At 38.1% G+C, this 15,913-nt stretch overlaps 1 protein-coding gene across 4 annotated transcripts in view; it reads left to right on the top strand.

Moving 5' to 3' along the window:
* asic1b (acid-sensing (proton-gated) ion channel 1b) overlaps positions 1 to 15,913 on the top strand; it is a 383,191-nt gene that overhangs the window by 285,563 nt on the left and 81,715 nt on the right. The window contains exon 1 of one of the 4 annotated variants that reach the window (XM_005161666.6): positions 11,406 to 12,427. Within the exon in view, the coding sequence (XP_005161723.1) occupies positions 11,825 to 12,427 (603 nt within the window). The 5' untranslated portion in view covers positions 11,406 to 11,824. 4 annotated transcript variants of the gene reach the window in all.

Here is a 15,913-nt window from a genome sequence, read left to right as displayed (position 1 = left end):
GGAAAATATGAGGATAGAATGGTAAAATTTGGGAGAATCCCTTAAAAAACGGGAGGGTTGACAGATGTGTTCTAGGCATAGGCGAACTACTGTAGCTTGTTACTGGAAAATCTATATTGTATCATAAGTAGCTCAGCTTCTGACAAGCTACTGAAAAATGAGCTACTTGCTAGCTACCCCCTAGCACTGATGACGAAACACAAGCTTATATTTGCACACAAAGTTCAGCATTGAGGGTATTATTACCGCTCGCTTCAATCCCACTCAGTTCAAACCACCATATTACCCCTCACAGATTGGGGTTTCTTCAAGACTGCCCTCTATATTCCCTCACTCCTCCTCACACTTATTTGAGAAGTGAGAGAACACAAATGCAAGGACGAGGAGAGAAATCTTTGGTCGATTTCTCCAAATGCAGTGTCATTTAGTTCTCGATCGGCTGAAAGTGCCTCACTTGTCATGCCCACCATCACTGTGTGTCCTTTCACTCCCCTGATGCCCGCCGATGGCTTCTTTGGCACCCAGCAGTGAGCATCCGTCCACTCGCTTTCTCCATCTCATCATGATGGACTTCAGCAGGCTTTGGCCTCCAGCAAACGGCATGACTCTTCTGTCCCATCATGGACACACTGTGGCAGATGAGTTCATCCATTCCCCCAAGCTCCTTCAGCACTGCTCTACAACATTTGCATTCACAGATTTTGCTCCAACCGTACACGTTGGTAGCACGGATTTGCATTAAAGGGCTTTCAGCTTGAGTTTTGGCACTGGCAGAACTGGAAGGTAATGGAATATATATAATCTGTAATAAGAGTACAGTGATCTCTCATTTTTCGCAGGAGGTATTGTTCTAAAAAAAGGCCGCAATAGGTAAAATCCATAAAGTAGTCAGTTTATTTTACAATTATTATAGATGTTTTAAGGCTGTAAAGCCCCTCACTATGCACTTTATACTTTTCTCAGACAGACATTGACATTTTTAGACTTTTCTCTCTTGTTTAAACACTCTCAAAGTTCAAACCTTCATAGAAATATAAGTTCAGTATCATAGAATGAATAAATTGATCTTCATTTATTTCTTGGCATAGTCACCTTCTATCCTTTAGCAAGTCCGGAAGTTCAACTTTTTGTGCAATGGTTAGCATCTTTCTCTGCCTTTTGGGTGCTGAATGTTTCATCAACATTGTAGGGAGAAATCTTGCAAACTTACCATACAGCACTATAGTCACACCATTAGCGATTGAAGATTTATGTAATTTTGGCAAGCTGAACACATTGGGTATTTACAGGAGACAAGGCACGGAGGAGATTGATTGACAATGGTCTACAGCCAATCAGGATGCAGAACACAATACACTAATCAGTATGCAGAACACAAAAAAAAACATGTCAAATTGCTTGAAAAACTTCTGCAGAACTGAAAAGTGAACTGTGTTATAGCGAGGCATCACTGTAAACTACTTTTTAAAAATACGTGTAATCAGACTACTGTTACTTTTTTATAGATTACATGATTACAGATTATCTATACAGTGCAGTAATTTCTTATATGAGCAATATCACACTCGTAGCAGTGCGATATGGCTGTATATCGGCACTGGTGGGAGGCGTACCTTCGTGCCCCAACCAGTGCCGATATACAGCCATATCGCACTGCTACGAGTGTGATATTGCATTTATACAACAGTTTGACGGCATAATTGTGTATATAAAAACATAATCAAACATGGAGAGTCTCGAAAACCCTTTTGTATGAGGAACTACTTTTTTTCGTGTAGCAACTATTAGATTCACATGTTTAACACCTGTTTGTTCACCTGTGTATTAATTTAATTCTGCGTTTTATTCTCCTCATGTCTGCTGTCCTGTGCCAGTTCGTCATCGTCGTTTATACCCTGTCCTGTCGTGTTTCCAGTTCTGATCCCAGTCCAGTTTGTTTGTGCATTTATTTGTTTTGTTAATGTTTACCCTCTCGGGGTAGTTTATTTTGCTGTTTATTTTATTTTTACTATTAATAAATACCCATTTTCTTTGCATTTGAGTCCAATGCAACTACCGATCGTGATATAAGTTGTGTGTAAAGATACCTTCAACTTCTTTAGCATTCATATTTTGACTAGTTCTTTAAGATTTTCATTGATAGTTTGTTTTTCACTTTTCAAACATACTGGAATCTTGTCTTGATTTGTATGTTTTAAGCGTACCACTAATGTTCTTTGGTTTAAACATCTTGAAAACTTTATTTCCCAATTCAGACAGTTTCTTTCTAAAGTTGAATGCTCTGATCATTATTTTTCTCGAGCGCTCGCTCCCTTGAATCAAATGTCACGACCATTCTTTCACTTGATCAAATAAATGCAGAAATAAAGCTCATTTTTTAGCTCTCCTGATGAATGTTGCAGCACAGCTCATTAGGTTTTAGAGAAAGTCTCTCTCTCGTTCTCTCTTCCTCCTGCTTGCTCGTGTTTTCTGGCCCTGGCCATGATTTATCCTCTCTCTCCTCATCCACAGCTGCATTGTCTTGTATTTTATATATTTTCGTCCTCCGTAATTCATCTCTCTGTCTTGCAGTAGATCTCGCCTGCCATCTTCAGAACTGAACTGTCTGTTTTATCACGTGAGCTTGGTCTCTGACCGCAGCTGCAGAGTCTCCGCAGAGGACACTTGGCATCAGTCTGGGTGCTGATATCGGCAGCTTTCCAGATCACTACAGCATACACTAGTAGCGTCTGAGCTTCGGGTTTAGTAGGCTGAATGTTAAATAAGTTGGCGGTGGAACCAGCGCTTGGCTCAATCTCTATTTCATTTAGCTAAGTCTGTCAATCATACATCTTTTTAATACTGGTGCTGTATGTACGTTAATGACTCTTCTAAAGCATAAAAATATCACAATTTGCTTGCAGATATTTGAGAAAATGTGCTAAGTGGACATGCTTGTTTATCTGAGAAGCAATGCTATCGCTAGTTATTCACCTTTGAGAATGTGCACTTCTTATCTTAATGTCTGTCTTTGTTTTAGGGTGATATTTAATTAATCTTTTCTCTATCTAGCGACTCTTCGGTCTTTTGAACCTAACAGGTAACGTGTCACAGCATCAGTACTAGGGTTGTAACAATATACCGGTATGACGGTTTACCACGATTTGAACGTGCACGATTATCATACCATGAACAATTGCATATCAACGGTTTTAACCCTTAAAGACCGAGACAGCCGCCCACGGCTAAAAATAAGTATGGCTCTTAAATGTTTAATAACTTTTGATCCGCTGATCTGATTCATACAATTCAAAGTTGTGCATAAAGAAGAGAATCTCAGCTTTCCAGTGCTGTATCACATAACATTCGCGGACTTTCAGAGGCTCCGGAATCAGTGCGGTTACGTCATCAACATTTGACAACGCTGATTTGACAAAGAAACGCTCGTCACTGTGTCTCCGGACAAATCAGACATGATACATTGATGCAGTGTCCCTCCTCCATGCCCAGATTGGTTCAAACTCGCTATATCACAACCAATAAGCATAGGTTTCACTTTTGTTTGTGGACCAAGCTTTTTGAACAACACGGAATGAGAGATAGGCATACATTTATGCGCGGCTAAATAAAACGCAAAAAAAAAAAAGTTTTGCATGAAATAATTCTCATACTAAGTACTTTTGCATGCACAGCAGCACAGAAACATGACAAAACAGTGACACAGCAAAGACGAACTGCTGCTCTTGCTGTTTTCAAAAGACGCAAATGAAGGTGCAGCTGTTTGTCTGCATTGCAGACAACCATATCCAAATCCATATCCACAGACAACCATATCCATGCTGGCACATAAAACCTGAGGATGTTCCATATTGAATCTAGTTTCGTTATGGAACTATTTATAGTATAGTAAATATTTATATCTATTTTTTACTTAGGATTTGCACCATGTTTATTTGGACTTTGACACATTATTTATTATTTTCTTATTTTTATTTGTTCATTGTAAGTGGTGTTGTTTATAGTAACTAAAAATATATTATTTGGAAAAAGTCAAATTTGCTTCACTGTTCTATTATTTTGTAACATTTGTAACATACCGTATACCGCGAAACCGTCAAACCGTGGTATTGTTTTAGACGATTATCATACCGTGAAAAATTCATACCGTTACAACCCTAATCAGTACACTGCTTCAATCTTTCACTTTAACGCTTGTACTTAGTCATTTTAGCATAAACCTCAGACACTGTTGGTTGGTTGCTGTTGGTTGTGCACCTTTTTTTACCAACCAAGTTTGTTGATGAAATTTATAACAACACAGACAACTCTGCCTACTCAAGCCTCGCAGAAAAACTGATTGGCAGATTGTGTGTTACTTATCTTTATTTATTTATGATTTGGTTATGGGCGAAGCAATGGCACGGTAGGTAGTGCTGTCGCCTCACAGCAAGAAGGTTGCTGGGTCGCTGGTTCAAACTTCAGCTCAGTTGGCGTTTCTGTGTGGAGTTTACATGTTCTCCCTGCCTTCGCGTGGGTTTCTTCCGGGTGCTCCGGTTTCCCCCACAGTTCAAAGACATGCGGAACAGGTGAATTGGGTAGGCTAAATTGTCCGTAGTGTGTGTGTGTGAATGTGTGTGTGTATGTTTCCCAGAGATGGGTTGCGGCCGGAAGGGCGTAAAAACGTGCTGGATATGTTGGTGGTTCATTCCGCTGTGGTGACCCTGGATTAATAAAGGGAGTAAGCAGACTTTGAAATGAATGAATAAATGATTACTCCAAGGCTCAATCCCAATTCTATTCTTGTACTATTAATGTACTATTAATACAGTACATCTAAATATATGTGTGTGTGTGTGTGTGTGTGTGTGTGTGTGTGTGTGTGTGTGTGTATATATATATATATATATATATATATATATATATATATATATATATATATATATATATAGCTAGCTCTATCAAGCCTCTTCAACTGCTCCAGAATGCAGCAGCACGAGTGGTCTTCAATGAACCTAAACGAGCACATGTCACTCCGCTGCTAGTCCGTTTGCACTGGCTGCCTGTTGCTGCTCGCATCAAATTCAAAGCTCTGATGTTTGCCTACAAAGTGACTTCTGGCCTTGCTCCTTCTTATCTGCTCTCGCTTCTGCAGATCTATGTGCCCTCCAGAAACTTGCGTTCTGTGAATGAACGTCGCCTCGTGGTTCCATCCCAAAGGGGGAAGAAATCACTTTCGCGAACGCTCACGCTCAATCTGCCCAGTTGGTGGAATGAACTCCCTAACTGCATCAGAACAGCAGAGTCACTCGCTACTTTCAAGAAACTACTAAAAACCCAACTATTTAGTCTCCACTACACTTCCTAATCTGCAATTGCCTCTCTGAATATCACACTAACTGTACAAAAAAAAAAAAAAAAAAAAACTAATACTACTAATACTTCCCTTCTTAGACTTTACAGACCTGAAACTTGCCTATAGCACTTATTCATTGTTGCTCTTGGTTGTGTAAATTGCTTCCTTGTCCTCATTTGTAAGTCGCTTTGGATAAAAGCGTCTGCTAAATGACTAAATGTAAATGTAAATATATATATATATATATATATATATATATATATATATATATATATATATATATATATATATATATATATATAAATTAATAGTTGATGTTAGCTATTTAGTGTTTAATTATCTTACAGTATCTTATTTTAATATATTTAGATCTCAAAACTATCTCAAAATAAAAGTGGCCTCAGGTTTGAAAAATCAACAACTCAATACACGAAAGATCTCAAAGTAATCTAAAAAAAAAATGAGTAGGTGTGAAGAAAAGTTTTTGGGGTAATTTTCCCACAAATATCCCGCATTCATATTTCAGAATGTCACAGTATGTTAAATGCGTTGCACGCTGTTTCTTTGTAATGGAGAAACACCATCATTTGGAAACATGAAGTCCATGCAAAACAAACTAGCGCACTCAATTGTGGCACAGAAAATGTAAGTCGTATTTCAAAAGACGAAGGAATCAAACTTCATCAAATTCAATTTCCCTCAAGAAATGCGGCATCTCGCATTTAGGCAACAATTGCTTTACTTTCACTGGAGAAATCAATGAGCTCTCATTGTAATGTTTGCCATTTCGTTCCGAATGGAAGGCACTGCATTGCTTTTGCACTTTTTTGTTTTCCCTTTGTTCACCGTGAAATAAAGCACTCCAGATCCCATCAAGGCTATTTTGGGCTGCAAACGATTTTCCCCATAAAACGCAATCTCAGTGGTGGGTCTGTCATGGTTCTGCTTTTTGAGTCTCTTCCTAAATCCACTGGCCTCCGCTATCACTCTGATAAAAGATTAGGCATTGCCACAAACAAGACTTTTCTGCAGTCTAGAAGTTTGTCTGCTGTTAAAGATGTTTATGCTGCCTTAATTGCCTAAATCAAATTAACTTTGTTAGTCATCTAAACTTACATCAATAATACTGACAAAAAATCTTGTACGATTACATTCAATCAGCCCAACGACAGAAACTGATGAATGGTTAAAGGTTAAACACATGTAAGTCTTTTCCAGCTCTTCTAAAAATAATTATGATATTTATTTTTGTTTTCAGCTTCGAATTCAATCTGAATCCAATTTTAAGTGACCATCAAATTTCTTATTAACTGTCTCTTTTGTCGTCCATGTATCTATTTAGACTTTTATAGATTTATATCCAATCCCATACTCCTCAGTTATATGTTTATTAGGAACCCAATGCTGCACAGAGATTTCATTCCACGGGGTTTGCGTGTTTCTCACGGACATGATCTCTAATTATTTAGAAAATGCTGGGTTAACTAAAACCCAATTAGTCTGATTGCCTTATGCTTACTTGTACTAAAAGTGTAGTAATTGAGTTAGTTTCCATATAACTTGCTAATATCAGTGATAACCAGAAATTGAACAGACTCTGAGCTGAAGTACCGACTGCTCCTAATAGTCTCGTGAAATTCATTTGGATATCATGTACACAGTATCAAGGTTGCAAAAGCCTCTACATAATCTACTGGATATAAAAGATTTCAGGAGAATTCAGAATGAATTAAAAATCAACCCCTTTTTTTTCCAGATGTGTGAAATGAGGTTGGGTTACTCAAAACTTACTGAAAGTTAATTCTACTTATTTGAAAAGAGTTTTGAACTCTTAAACGGTTTGAGTTGCCTTAACTTATTAGGTTTTAGTACTCAGTTGGTTTGAGTTCACTTCATTTATCGGTTTTACTGTGCTCCAATTTCTTCGTTTACTCAAATGGATTAAGTTCACAGTACTCATTAGGATTAGTTTTTGAACTTAAATGGTTTGTTGCAATCGGTTTCCTCAAATGGTTTGAGTTTTCTTAACTTTTTGGGTTTTTTGTAATGTTAAGCTTGAGAGCCCTTTAATATGGACAGACTGGATACAGACTCTGAGACATTTCTTCCTTCTCTTTAAATACCCTAGGAGAGCAGGAAATGTTTATTTTGTTAAATTAAAGTTATGGTTGTTTTGTTAAAGATTTACTCATCTGTTAGGGTTTATTCAGAATTTATCAAAGACAGTGAACAATTCCTCCAGTCACACCTGGTTATTTATTTTTATTTTTGCTTGTTTATTTAACAGGGACAATACACTTGACATTGTTATATAAAGATAACCGATGTTTTGCGTACATCCTCTCTAAAAAAAAAAATAGTGATTATTTGTTCTACCCAAATATTGGGTTGAGACATTTGGGTAATTTTTGGGGGTTATTTTCAGAGTCGTGGGTAGTTTCAACCCAGATCTTTGGGTAAGATCAACTCACAGCAGGGGCTGACCGGGATACCACATATTGTGTACTAGTTTGTTTAAATGCATTGAAAATAAAGTAACATAAACACAGATTACTTGGGTTAACTTAACCCCTTATGTGTTCTGTCCCATATTTACCCAACAGTAGGGTTAAAAACAACCCAATTTGGGTAGTTTTTAACCCTGTGTTTTTTAGAGTATAGGGCATATAGCATAAAGCTAATTTGCAGCCCTCGTCCGTGGTTAGGCTTTACATTAAAAAATAAACAAACAGGAAAAAAACAATACAACAAACATGTACAATACAGTGCCACAAACATAAAATGTAAGTCAGTCTGCATGGGGTAATGTAAACCTGACCAACCTGAAAGAATAATACTTAATGTTCACATTGCTGTAAACATTTCGCCCATTCTTTCAGCTTTACCGAAAAAGAAAAAACTGAGTTCTGACTGTAATTTTAAATCAACAGGCATGGCTATCCATAGATGTCAACCTTTCACTGAAAAGGATGACTGACCCATAGTGGTTCTGCATCTGTGGATTCTACAATTTCCACTTACTGCCCTCTAGTCTTTGCCCCATCACTGCTGAATTTATGAACCAACTCACAGACTACTTTAGGGGCAAGACCATGTATACACTTAAACATGCTTTATATCAATACTAGAGGAGAAGGAAAGTTCAGGGAAGAGGGCAACAATATGCCAAACGTCTATCCTGGGCCTTTTTCTTCAGATTTCAGAGTTTTTGTTCTTTTATTACAGGGCACGTTTAAGTCTGAGTGAACTCTATCCCAACAATATTAAGTTTTGTATAGTAAACCATTTTGTTGAATCCTCATTACTCATTTAAAATAAGTTAAAGCAACTTAACAACATTTCAAGAGTTCACACTTAACTGATGATTGATTTATAAAGCATGTTTGGCATGCTGTCTAGGGAGTGAGCCCTAGGCTCATAAGATCCTCAAGCCCTGGGTTCTCTCCCAGTTGAATGGTGAGAGGGGAGTTTGAGCTCAGGTAAGTCTCTAGAACTCTCCTGCTTATTTAAGGCTAATAACAAAATAGGGATTGGTACAGAGAGATATATTGCTGATTAAGACCTTGTCTAGGGTGCTTATTTAGTTTGGTCAATTCACCTACAGTATGTCACAAGTTTTTGGATTGTGGGATGAAACCAGAGAACTTGGGGAAAACCCACGCGAGCACTGGGAGACTTTTAAAGGTTTAGGACTACAGGTATTTTAAGACTTAAGAGTCATTCATTCGTTCATTTTTTTTTCAGCTTAGTCCCTTTATTAATCTGGGGTCGGCACAGCGGAATGAACCGCCAGGACTTGTCATGTCAGTTTTAATGTTGAAAAATCTTTTTCGATATAATGTTGTGTAAAGAATTCAAGTTTTTTTAGGGACTTTTGGTTGCTTTTCAAGCATTATATGGAGCATTATATGTTTTATCTTAGATCATACACTGTAAAAAAATGTATGATCAATTAGTCATGACAGCACATGTTTTTAGGTCATTTTAACTTATTAAATTAAGTTCATCATGTTCTAACTTAATCGTATAAGTTACGCACGCTGTTTTTTATTTGTTTATTAAACTTTTACAGGTATAACAGGATTTTTACAGAGAAATTTAAACAAATATTATTCCCACCCCTACCCTTTGGCGCAAGCAGTTTTAAGTCAGTTTAATATGATAAAAGCTCAATTGACTCATAAGATTAAATTGATTCAGCTTAAAAACTAAGCATCCAGGATTTCTTTACAGTGTAGACTACTGAACCATTTCATACACAATTCTTTTTTTGTTTGTTTTTTATAATAATTTTTTCAGGGTTTTCAGCTTTTTTGGAAAGGAAAGTAGAGAGAATTGACAGGAAAGCATGAGGCGCAGAGAGAGGGAAAAGATCAGCATAGGACCTCAAGGCGGAATCGAACTCGGGTCGCCGTCTACACACAAACCACTACACCACTGGCGCCGACTCATACACAATTTTTAGCATTTCTTTTGATTTCAAGCCAAATAGGGTGATTGATCACACTTTCTCATAAATGAGCAGTGCATGTGTATTCAAAGAGGCTGCAAATCTTGCATCAACACTTTTTAGATGCATACATATATATTTCAATCCTTACCAAGTGATGAAATATTTCAATCTTTCCTCATGCCCATTTCAGCATCAAAAGAATGTTGTGTCTTTTCAGCAGACAGCCATGTGAAGTTATTCTCCCTCCATCAAACAAAACATGAATTCATTCGAGGTTCTTTGTAATAAATTGGTCTTCGACAGCAAACGGCAGACCAAGTTTATGCCGAATGCTAATTTGCGTCTTCATCTGGGTGTTGATGCGTCTCTGCATGTGGTTGTCCCCACAGTGGAGACGCTTTCTCTTTGATGAAAACGCTTGTAAAAGGCGCCTCTGACTGTTGAACATGTGGGTGTGCAATGACGAACAGCCACTGGGGTCCCATGCCAACATTACACGCCTCCAAAATAGGAAAAGATAGAAAAATCATTGCCATTCCTTCAGCTTGAGCCCTGAAAATAATAAATGGTGTATTTTTTTTCTTCTTTCTTTTTTCTCCTTTTGAAGATCATTTTAAATAGGATCTATACGATTACATATGGAGTTGAAAGCCTTGTGGGCAGCGCATCAAAAAAAATAAAGTCACGTATTTAATTAGACTTTGAAATGAAATGTCAGATGCGAATCGTAACACCTCCACTGTAATTTATTTGTGACATTCATAGCTCCTTGCGTTTTTCTCAGTAAAACAGATGAAAGGACGACAGACGAGGACACGTTGCGCTCGAATGTCCACAGATCCGCCCACCGACATTGGCCTCAGATAAAAACCCAGCGCATCAGTGTGTTTACAGGTTTGTTCTGGCGCGGTGCTCTGGTCAATACTGTCCTCTGTAATGTACACATTTGGACAGGAGCCTTTGTGAGGCATCTCAGAGCCTGCCAGTGAATAAAGGAGGGTTATTGACTCAGGGCTCATTGTTAAGGTAAATGGGCCATGACCTGCGGGCATCATGCCCACTTTTGCTTGCTTGACTAAAAGCCTGAGCTTAAGAACATGCCCACTTAAGAGTCTAACACGGTTGGAGGATGCAATTATTGGACTGAATAATGCATTGTGCAGAAGCCAATTAAAAACAAACCTTGTTTTCATACAAAACACACCACATTATAGTCTGAATACATTGATGTCATTGTGAGGATTCTTGGGATGGATGCTAATTCTTGCTGGCATGCATAATAAACTAACACTAATGCTGTTTTCACACATTTAGAGACAAATACTCAGCTGGATTTTTTTTTAAATTCTGAATGCATGCTTGTTTTTAGAAATAAAATGCCATGAAATTATGTTCAATAGATGTACCAAAACGCATTTATACACGGTCATGAATAATGTAAATGTTAATTCTTATGTGGGCGCATTTGATCTTACATATTGTGTGTTTGTTGCACTCATTCAAATGATCTGATATCAGAGCATGATTGCATTCATCTTAAAATAAACTGGAAAAAATAGGATTAACCAATGCGATAGAAAAGTTCAGTGGACTAAAAGGCACCGGAGGATGAGCGCGCTCACAGAGGAGCAGAGCGCGCGCGCCGGAGATGAAGCTCACGCTTGTTGCTGAAGCGAACGCTACAAAGACTCGTTAGTGAATTACACTTCGATTGAATTTATGATGATTTTACTTAAGTGCAGGACAGATTTACAGTATGACAATGAACCGCGAGAGTACCCAACGCGAGGAAAATGCCGCGACGCGCCAGTTTCTGGCAACAGTTGAGACTTTTATACGGGCTGTATTTCGCTTCCCTGAGAGGAAAAATATGGAGAACTAACACTTTACAATCCTTATTTACAACATCGCCGTAATTCAGGCAGATGTGATGAATTTGCATCTTCCCTCGCTCCAGGAGTACCTCACCATGGTTTTTCAGTTCAGTCATTTAACGGGTCTCTTCTGAGGTAAAACTGTGCGTCAAAACCCTCTCCAAAATGTGCCAAGGCGACGCACCGCCAAAACCGCGCGCTGAAGGGTCGCTAAAAGAGGCAGGAAAGCTCTTCTTGAAGCACACGACCTTTCACGGATTGAGACACGTCTTTCTGAGCGGCTCGTACCCGCGGAGAGTCGCGTGGCTCCTGGCGTTTCTGACGGCGTTGGCGCTTCTTTTCACTTGGTCCTCAAACCGGGTCCGGTACCTGCTTTCATCGCCGGTGTACACCAAGGCGCATATGGTTTACGCGAAGCGCCTGGTGTTTCCCGCTGTAACAATCTGCAACAAAAACATTTTACTACCGCGGCGAATGAAGAAGCCGGACATCTTCAGCGCGGGACGGTGGCTGGGGATATTCGGGAAAAACTGGCAGGTTTCAGCCGCGGTTCGCGACGCGCTCGCATCGCTCGATGACGGAACTAATGTTGATCCTCCCTGGTCACCGTTTTCTCGCATACTTGAGTTCAACCACTTTCTGCCTCCTCCCAGAGACTCCCAGCCCTCAATGAGGCAGTTATTGGACCGTCTGGGTCATCAGCTGGAGGAGATGCTGCTTTATTGTCGATTTCAGGGGCAGCTTTGCGGACCGCGCAACTTTAGCACTGTAAGTGTGTGCAGATTCAGCTTTATAGTAGCAGACGCTGTGATGGAAGTTTTTAGTGGTCAGTTTTCCTCTTGTCGTTTACTTCAAGGTAGCAGTAGTATATTTATAAGTCTGCTGTGCAAACTGATACAGATTAAAGGGATAGTTCACCCCAAAAATTGACATTTTAAACAATTCCAAGTAGTTCTAAACGTTCTAAAGAATTCCTTTGTTCTGTTGCACATAAAACAAGATATTCAGAAGAATGTTGAAATAAGTTGGAATTAAAATATGTTTTAAATTGATAATGTGTTCAACAGAAGAAACTCAAACAGGTTTGGAACCAGTGGTTAACAGAATTTTCAAATTTAAGTGAACTGTCCCTTTAAACACTGAACGAAAGGGTTTTGTATGCAGCTAATGTGTGTGGAATACTCTATCTATATCCCATAATGCACTGCTTCTCGACCTTCCTTCTGTGGTGTGACTAATTAACTGCTATTGCAGCTCCAACTTTAATATCTCTTTTGACTCTCTTGACTTCTTGAGTGCACACTGCATATTGCATAAAATGTAAGCGACGCAAATAGTCTTAGGTTTGCCGCTGTGTTATATCAAGTGCTCTTAAAGTGAGTGTATTTGACAGTATGTGAAATTTCCAGAAGTGTGCAGTTTAGAAGTGCACATGGCATGAAATATTGGATCCCACAACGCAGTGCACTTGACCTTTTAATTTCCGGTGTGATAAATGAACCGGATGCTCTGTTGATTTCGTTTAACACGGCTTCATGATGTAGTCCGACTGACAGTTTTGGACATTTCCACACAATACAGTACTGAAAAAAAATCATTAACAATATAATTTCTTGCTAGTTACTGGGTTAAACATGCAAAAATAAAAATATAATGTGACCATGTTTAAAATAGGGATGCATAATATATCGCAAACCTAGCATTATTACGATAGTAATAATATAGTATATATTACATATACTATTCGTATATACATATACGAATAGTATATGTAATATAAGTATCGCATAATATTTTTTGCATTGGTTGTTTATCTAAATGTCATCAATCAGATTGGGTCTTGCTATCTTTATCCCCCACTCCCCCAAGTGTATCTATCTGCAGACTTAAGGACAGGGGGTGTAACCTAAAGAGGTGTAAACGTTTAGTAGAGACGTAACTTACAGTTATTGAGATCCCATTGAGCGAGATGTTGTTGGCAAGATGGCTGAAATACCTTCCAGAGAACATTTTATCAACGGTTTTCATGAGTTTTCTCCAAATATATCCTCAACCAATTCATTTGATATATTATTATATTCATTCATGCAACTCCACTTGCTGACTTCATCCATTTTGCCATGAAAGTTAGCTTATTGTCGACGCCTCCTGCCATTGCAAACAACGGTACAATAGCGAGCAATTCAAGTATGAAAGCCTTCGCAACTCTTGGCTGTATGTTAATAACTATAATGGTTGGGTTTAGGTATGGAGCAGGTATAGATGTTAATAACAGATTGTTGAATTTAAGGTTGGGTAGTTGTAGATGTTATTAACCATAGTAGTTAGGTCGGTCCCACTTTATATTAAGTGGCCTTAACTAATATGGACTTAAACAGGAATTAATAGTTTGTTACAATGGTCTTATTGTGTAAATACATGTATTTATTGTGTACTTATGCTTGATTAAATACATGTATGTAATTACATCTGTAATTAACTTCTGTAATTACATTTGTAAATACACTACTGACCATCCCTTACACCTTAACCCACCCTTAAACCTACCCACACCACCAAACCTGTCCATATGAACAAGTGTTCTCAAATTCATTATAAACACAGTAAGTACATTGTATTTATTTTTTGGTGCAAGTACATAGTAGTTAAGGACACTTAATATAAAGTGGGACCGTCAGGTTTAGAATTGGGTTAGATGTTATTAACCATAATAGTTGGGTTTAGGTATGGAGCAGGTGTAGATGTGAATAACATTGTTGGGTTTAGGGTTGGGTAGGTGTAGATGTTAATAACTATAACGGTTGGGTTTAGGATTGGGGTAGGTGTAGATGGTAATAACTATAATGATTGGGTTTAGGTATGGAGCAGGTATAGATGTTAATAACAAATTGTTGGGTTTAGGGTTGGGTAGGTGTAGATGTTATTAACCATAGTGGTTGGGTTTAGAATTGGAGTAGGTGTAGATGTTAATAACTGTGATGGGTATAGCACCATCTTGTCGACAACATAGTTTTGACAGACAGGTCTCGATTAGGGTGCACGATTCAGGCTAAAATGAGAATCATGACTTATTTTGCTTATAATAAAGGTCAGGATTTTCTATTGGTTCTGTAGATGTAAAATAAAGGTTGTTATGAGTTGGCTATTATAGTTCTCAAACATGTGGTGAAACAACAATAATAATATTAGTCCTATCTGTAGGTCTACTGTTGGTTAAAATGATAAATATTGTATAGACTTTGAATGGTGGACTTGAACAGACTTTAAAATTGTCCTGGTTTTTAATTCACACTAAAGTGAGGACATCCGGATACAAGTATTTATAATTGTAAAGTTGAATTATTGTGTTTGAGACATGCTTGTCATTTGTCATTGAGATTATCATTAGACCATTTCCTTGGTCAAATGAAACATGTCATTATCAGATTCCCTCTTGCATTATATTCAATGTTATATATTAACATATATAACAACATTATATCAACTCAAAAATGTGATATGATTATTTAAATCAGGGGTGACCAACCCTGTTCCTGGAGATCTACCTTCCTGCAGATTTCAGTTGCAACCCATATCAAACACACCTGCCTGTAATTATCAAGTGCTGTTCAGGTCCTAATTTATTGGCTCAGGTGTGTTTGATCAGGGTTGGATCTGAACTTTGCAGGAAGGTAGATCTCCAGGAACAGGATTGAGCACTCCTGATTTAAATGATGTGCGCGCTTTCGGTTTCAGTTTTCACTGCGGAGTGTGGCTCATGTCATGGCTGCCGTCACTTGGAGTTCAGTTCTTTGCAACAAACTGAATGTTATTCTCAACTTTATTACCTGTAATGCAGGTTCTGTTCACTAATGTAGACATCATTGGCGTGTACGTGCACGTCCTCTCGGTGGAAAACAAACAGTGCGTCAGCTCACGTGTGATTTCGTCATTACAATGAAATAAACTTTATAAATAGCGTATGTGACACTTTTTTTTCTCTTTTTTAAAAATGTATTTAAATAGTCAAAAAAACATCCATTAATCGACATAACTAACAACACAACATAAATTTAAACATAGTGCTTTGACATTGTGTACATATAAACAAAGAAAAAAAAAAAGTCAACATCAGTACAATACAAGCAAAACAGCATCAGCATCATTTCGTCCACTTACAGTTACATTTGGCTTTGGAAGTAGTTTATGAAAGATTGCCACATGGCAGTGAACTCGGACACGGAAGTATTTAAATTGAGTCTTATTTTTTTCCAA

Source organism: Danio rerio, chromosome 22 (genome assembly GCF_049306965.1).
Source record: "Danio rerio strain Tuebingen ecotype United States chromosome 22, GRCz12tu, whole genome shotgun sequence".
Classification (NCBI taxonomy): Eukaryota; Metazoa; Chordata; class Actinopteri; order Cypriniformes; family Danionidae; genus Danio; species Danio rerio.
Note: the sequence above shows the minus strand (reverse complement) of the source record. Positions and strands in the feature narration are given on the sequence as shown.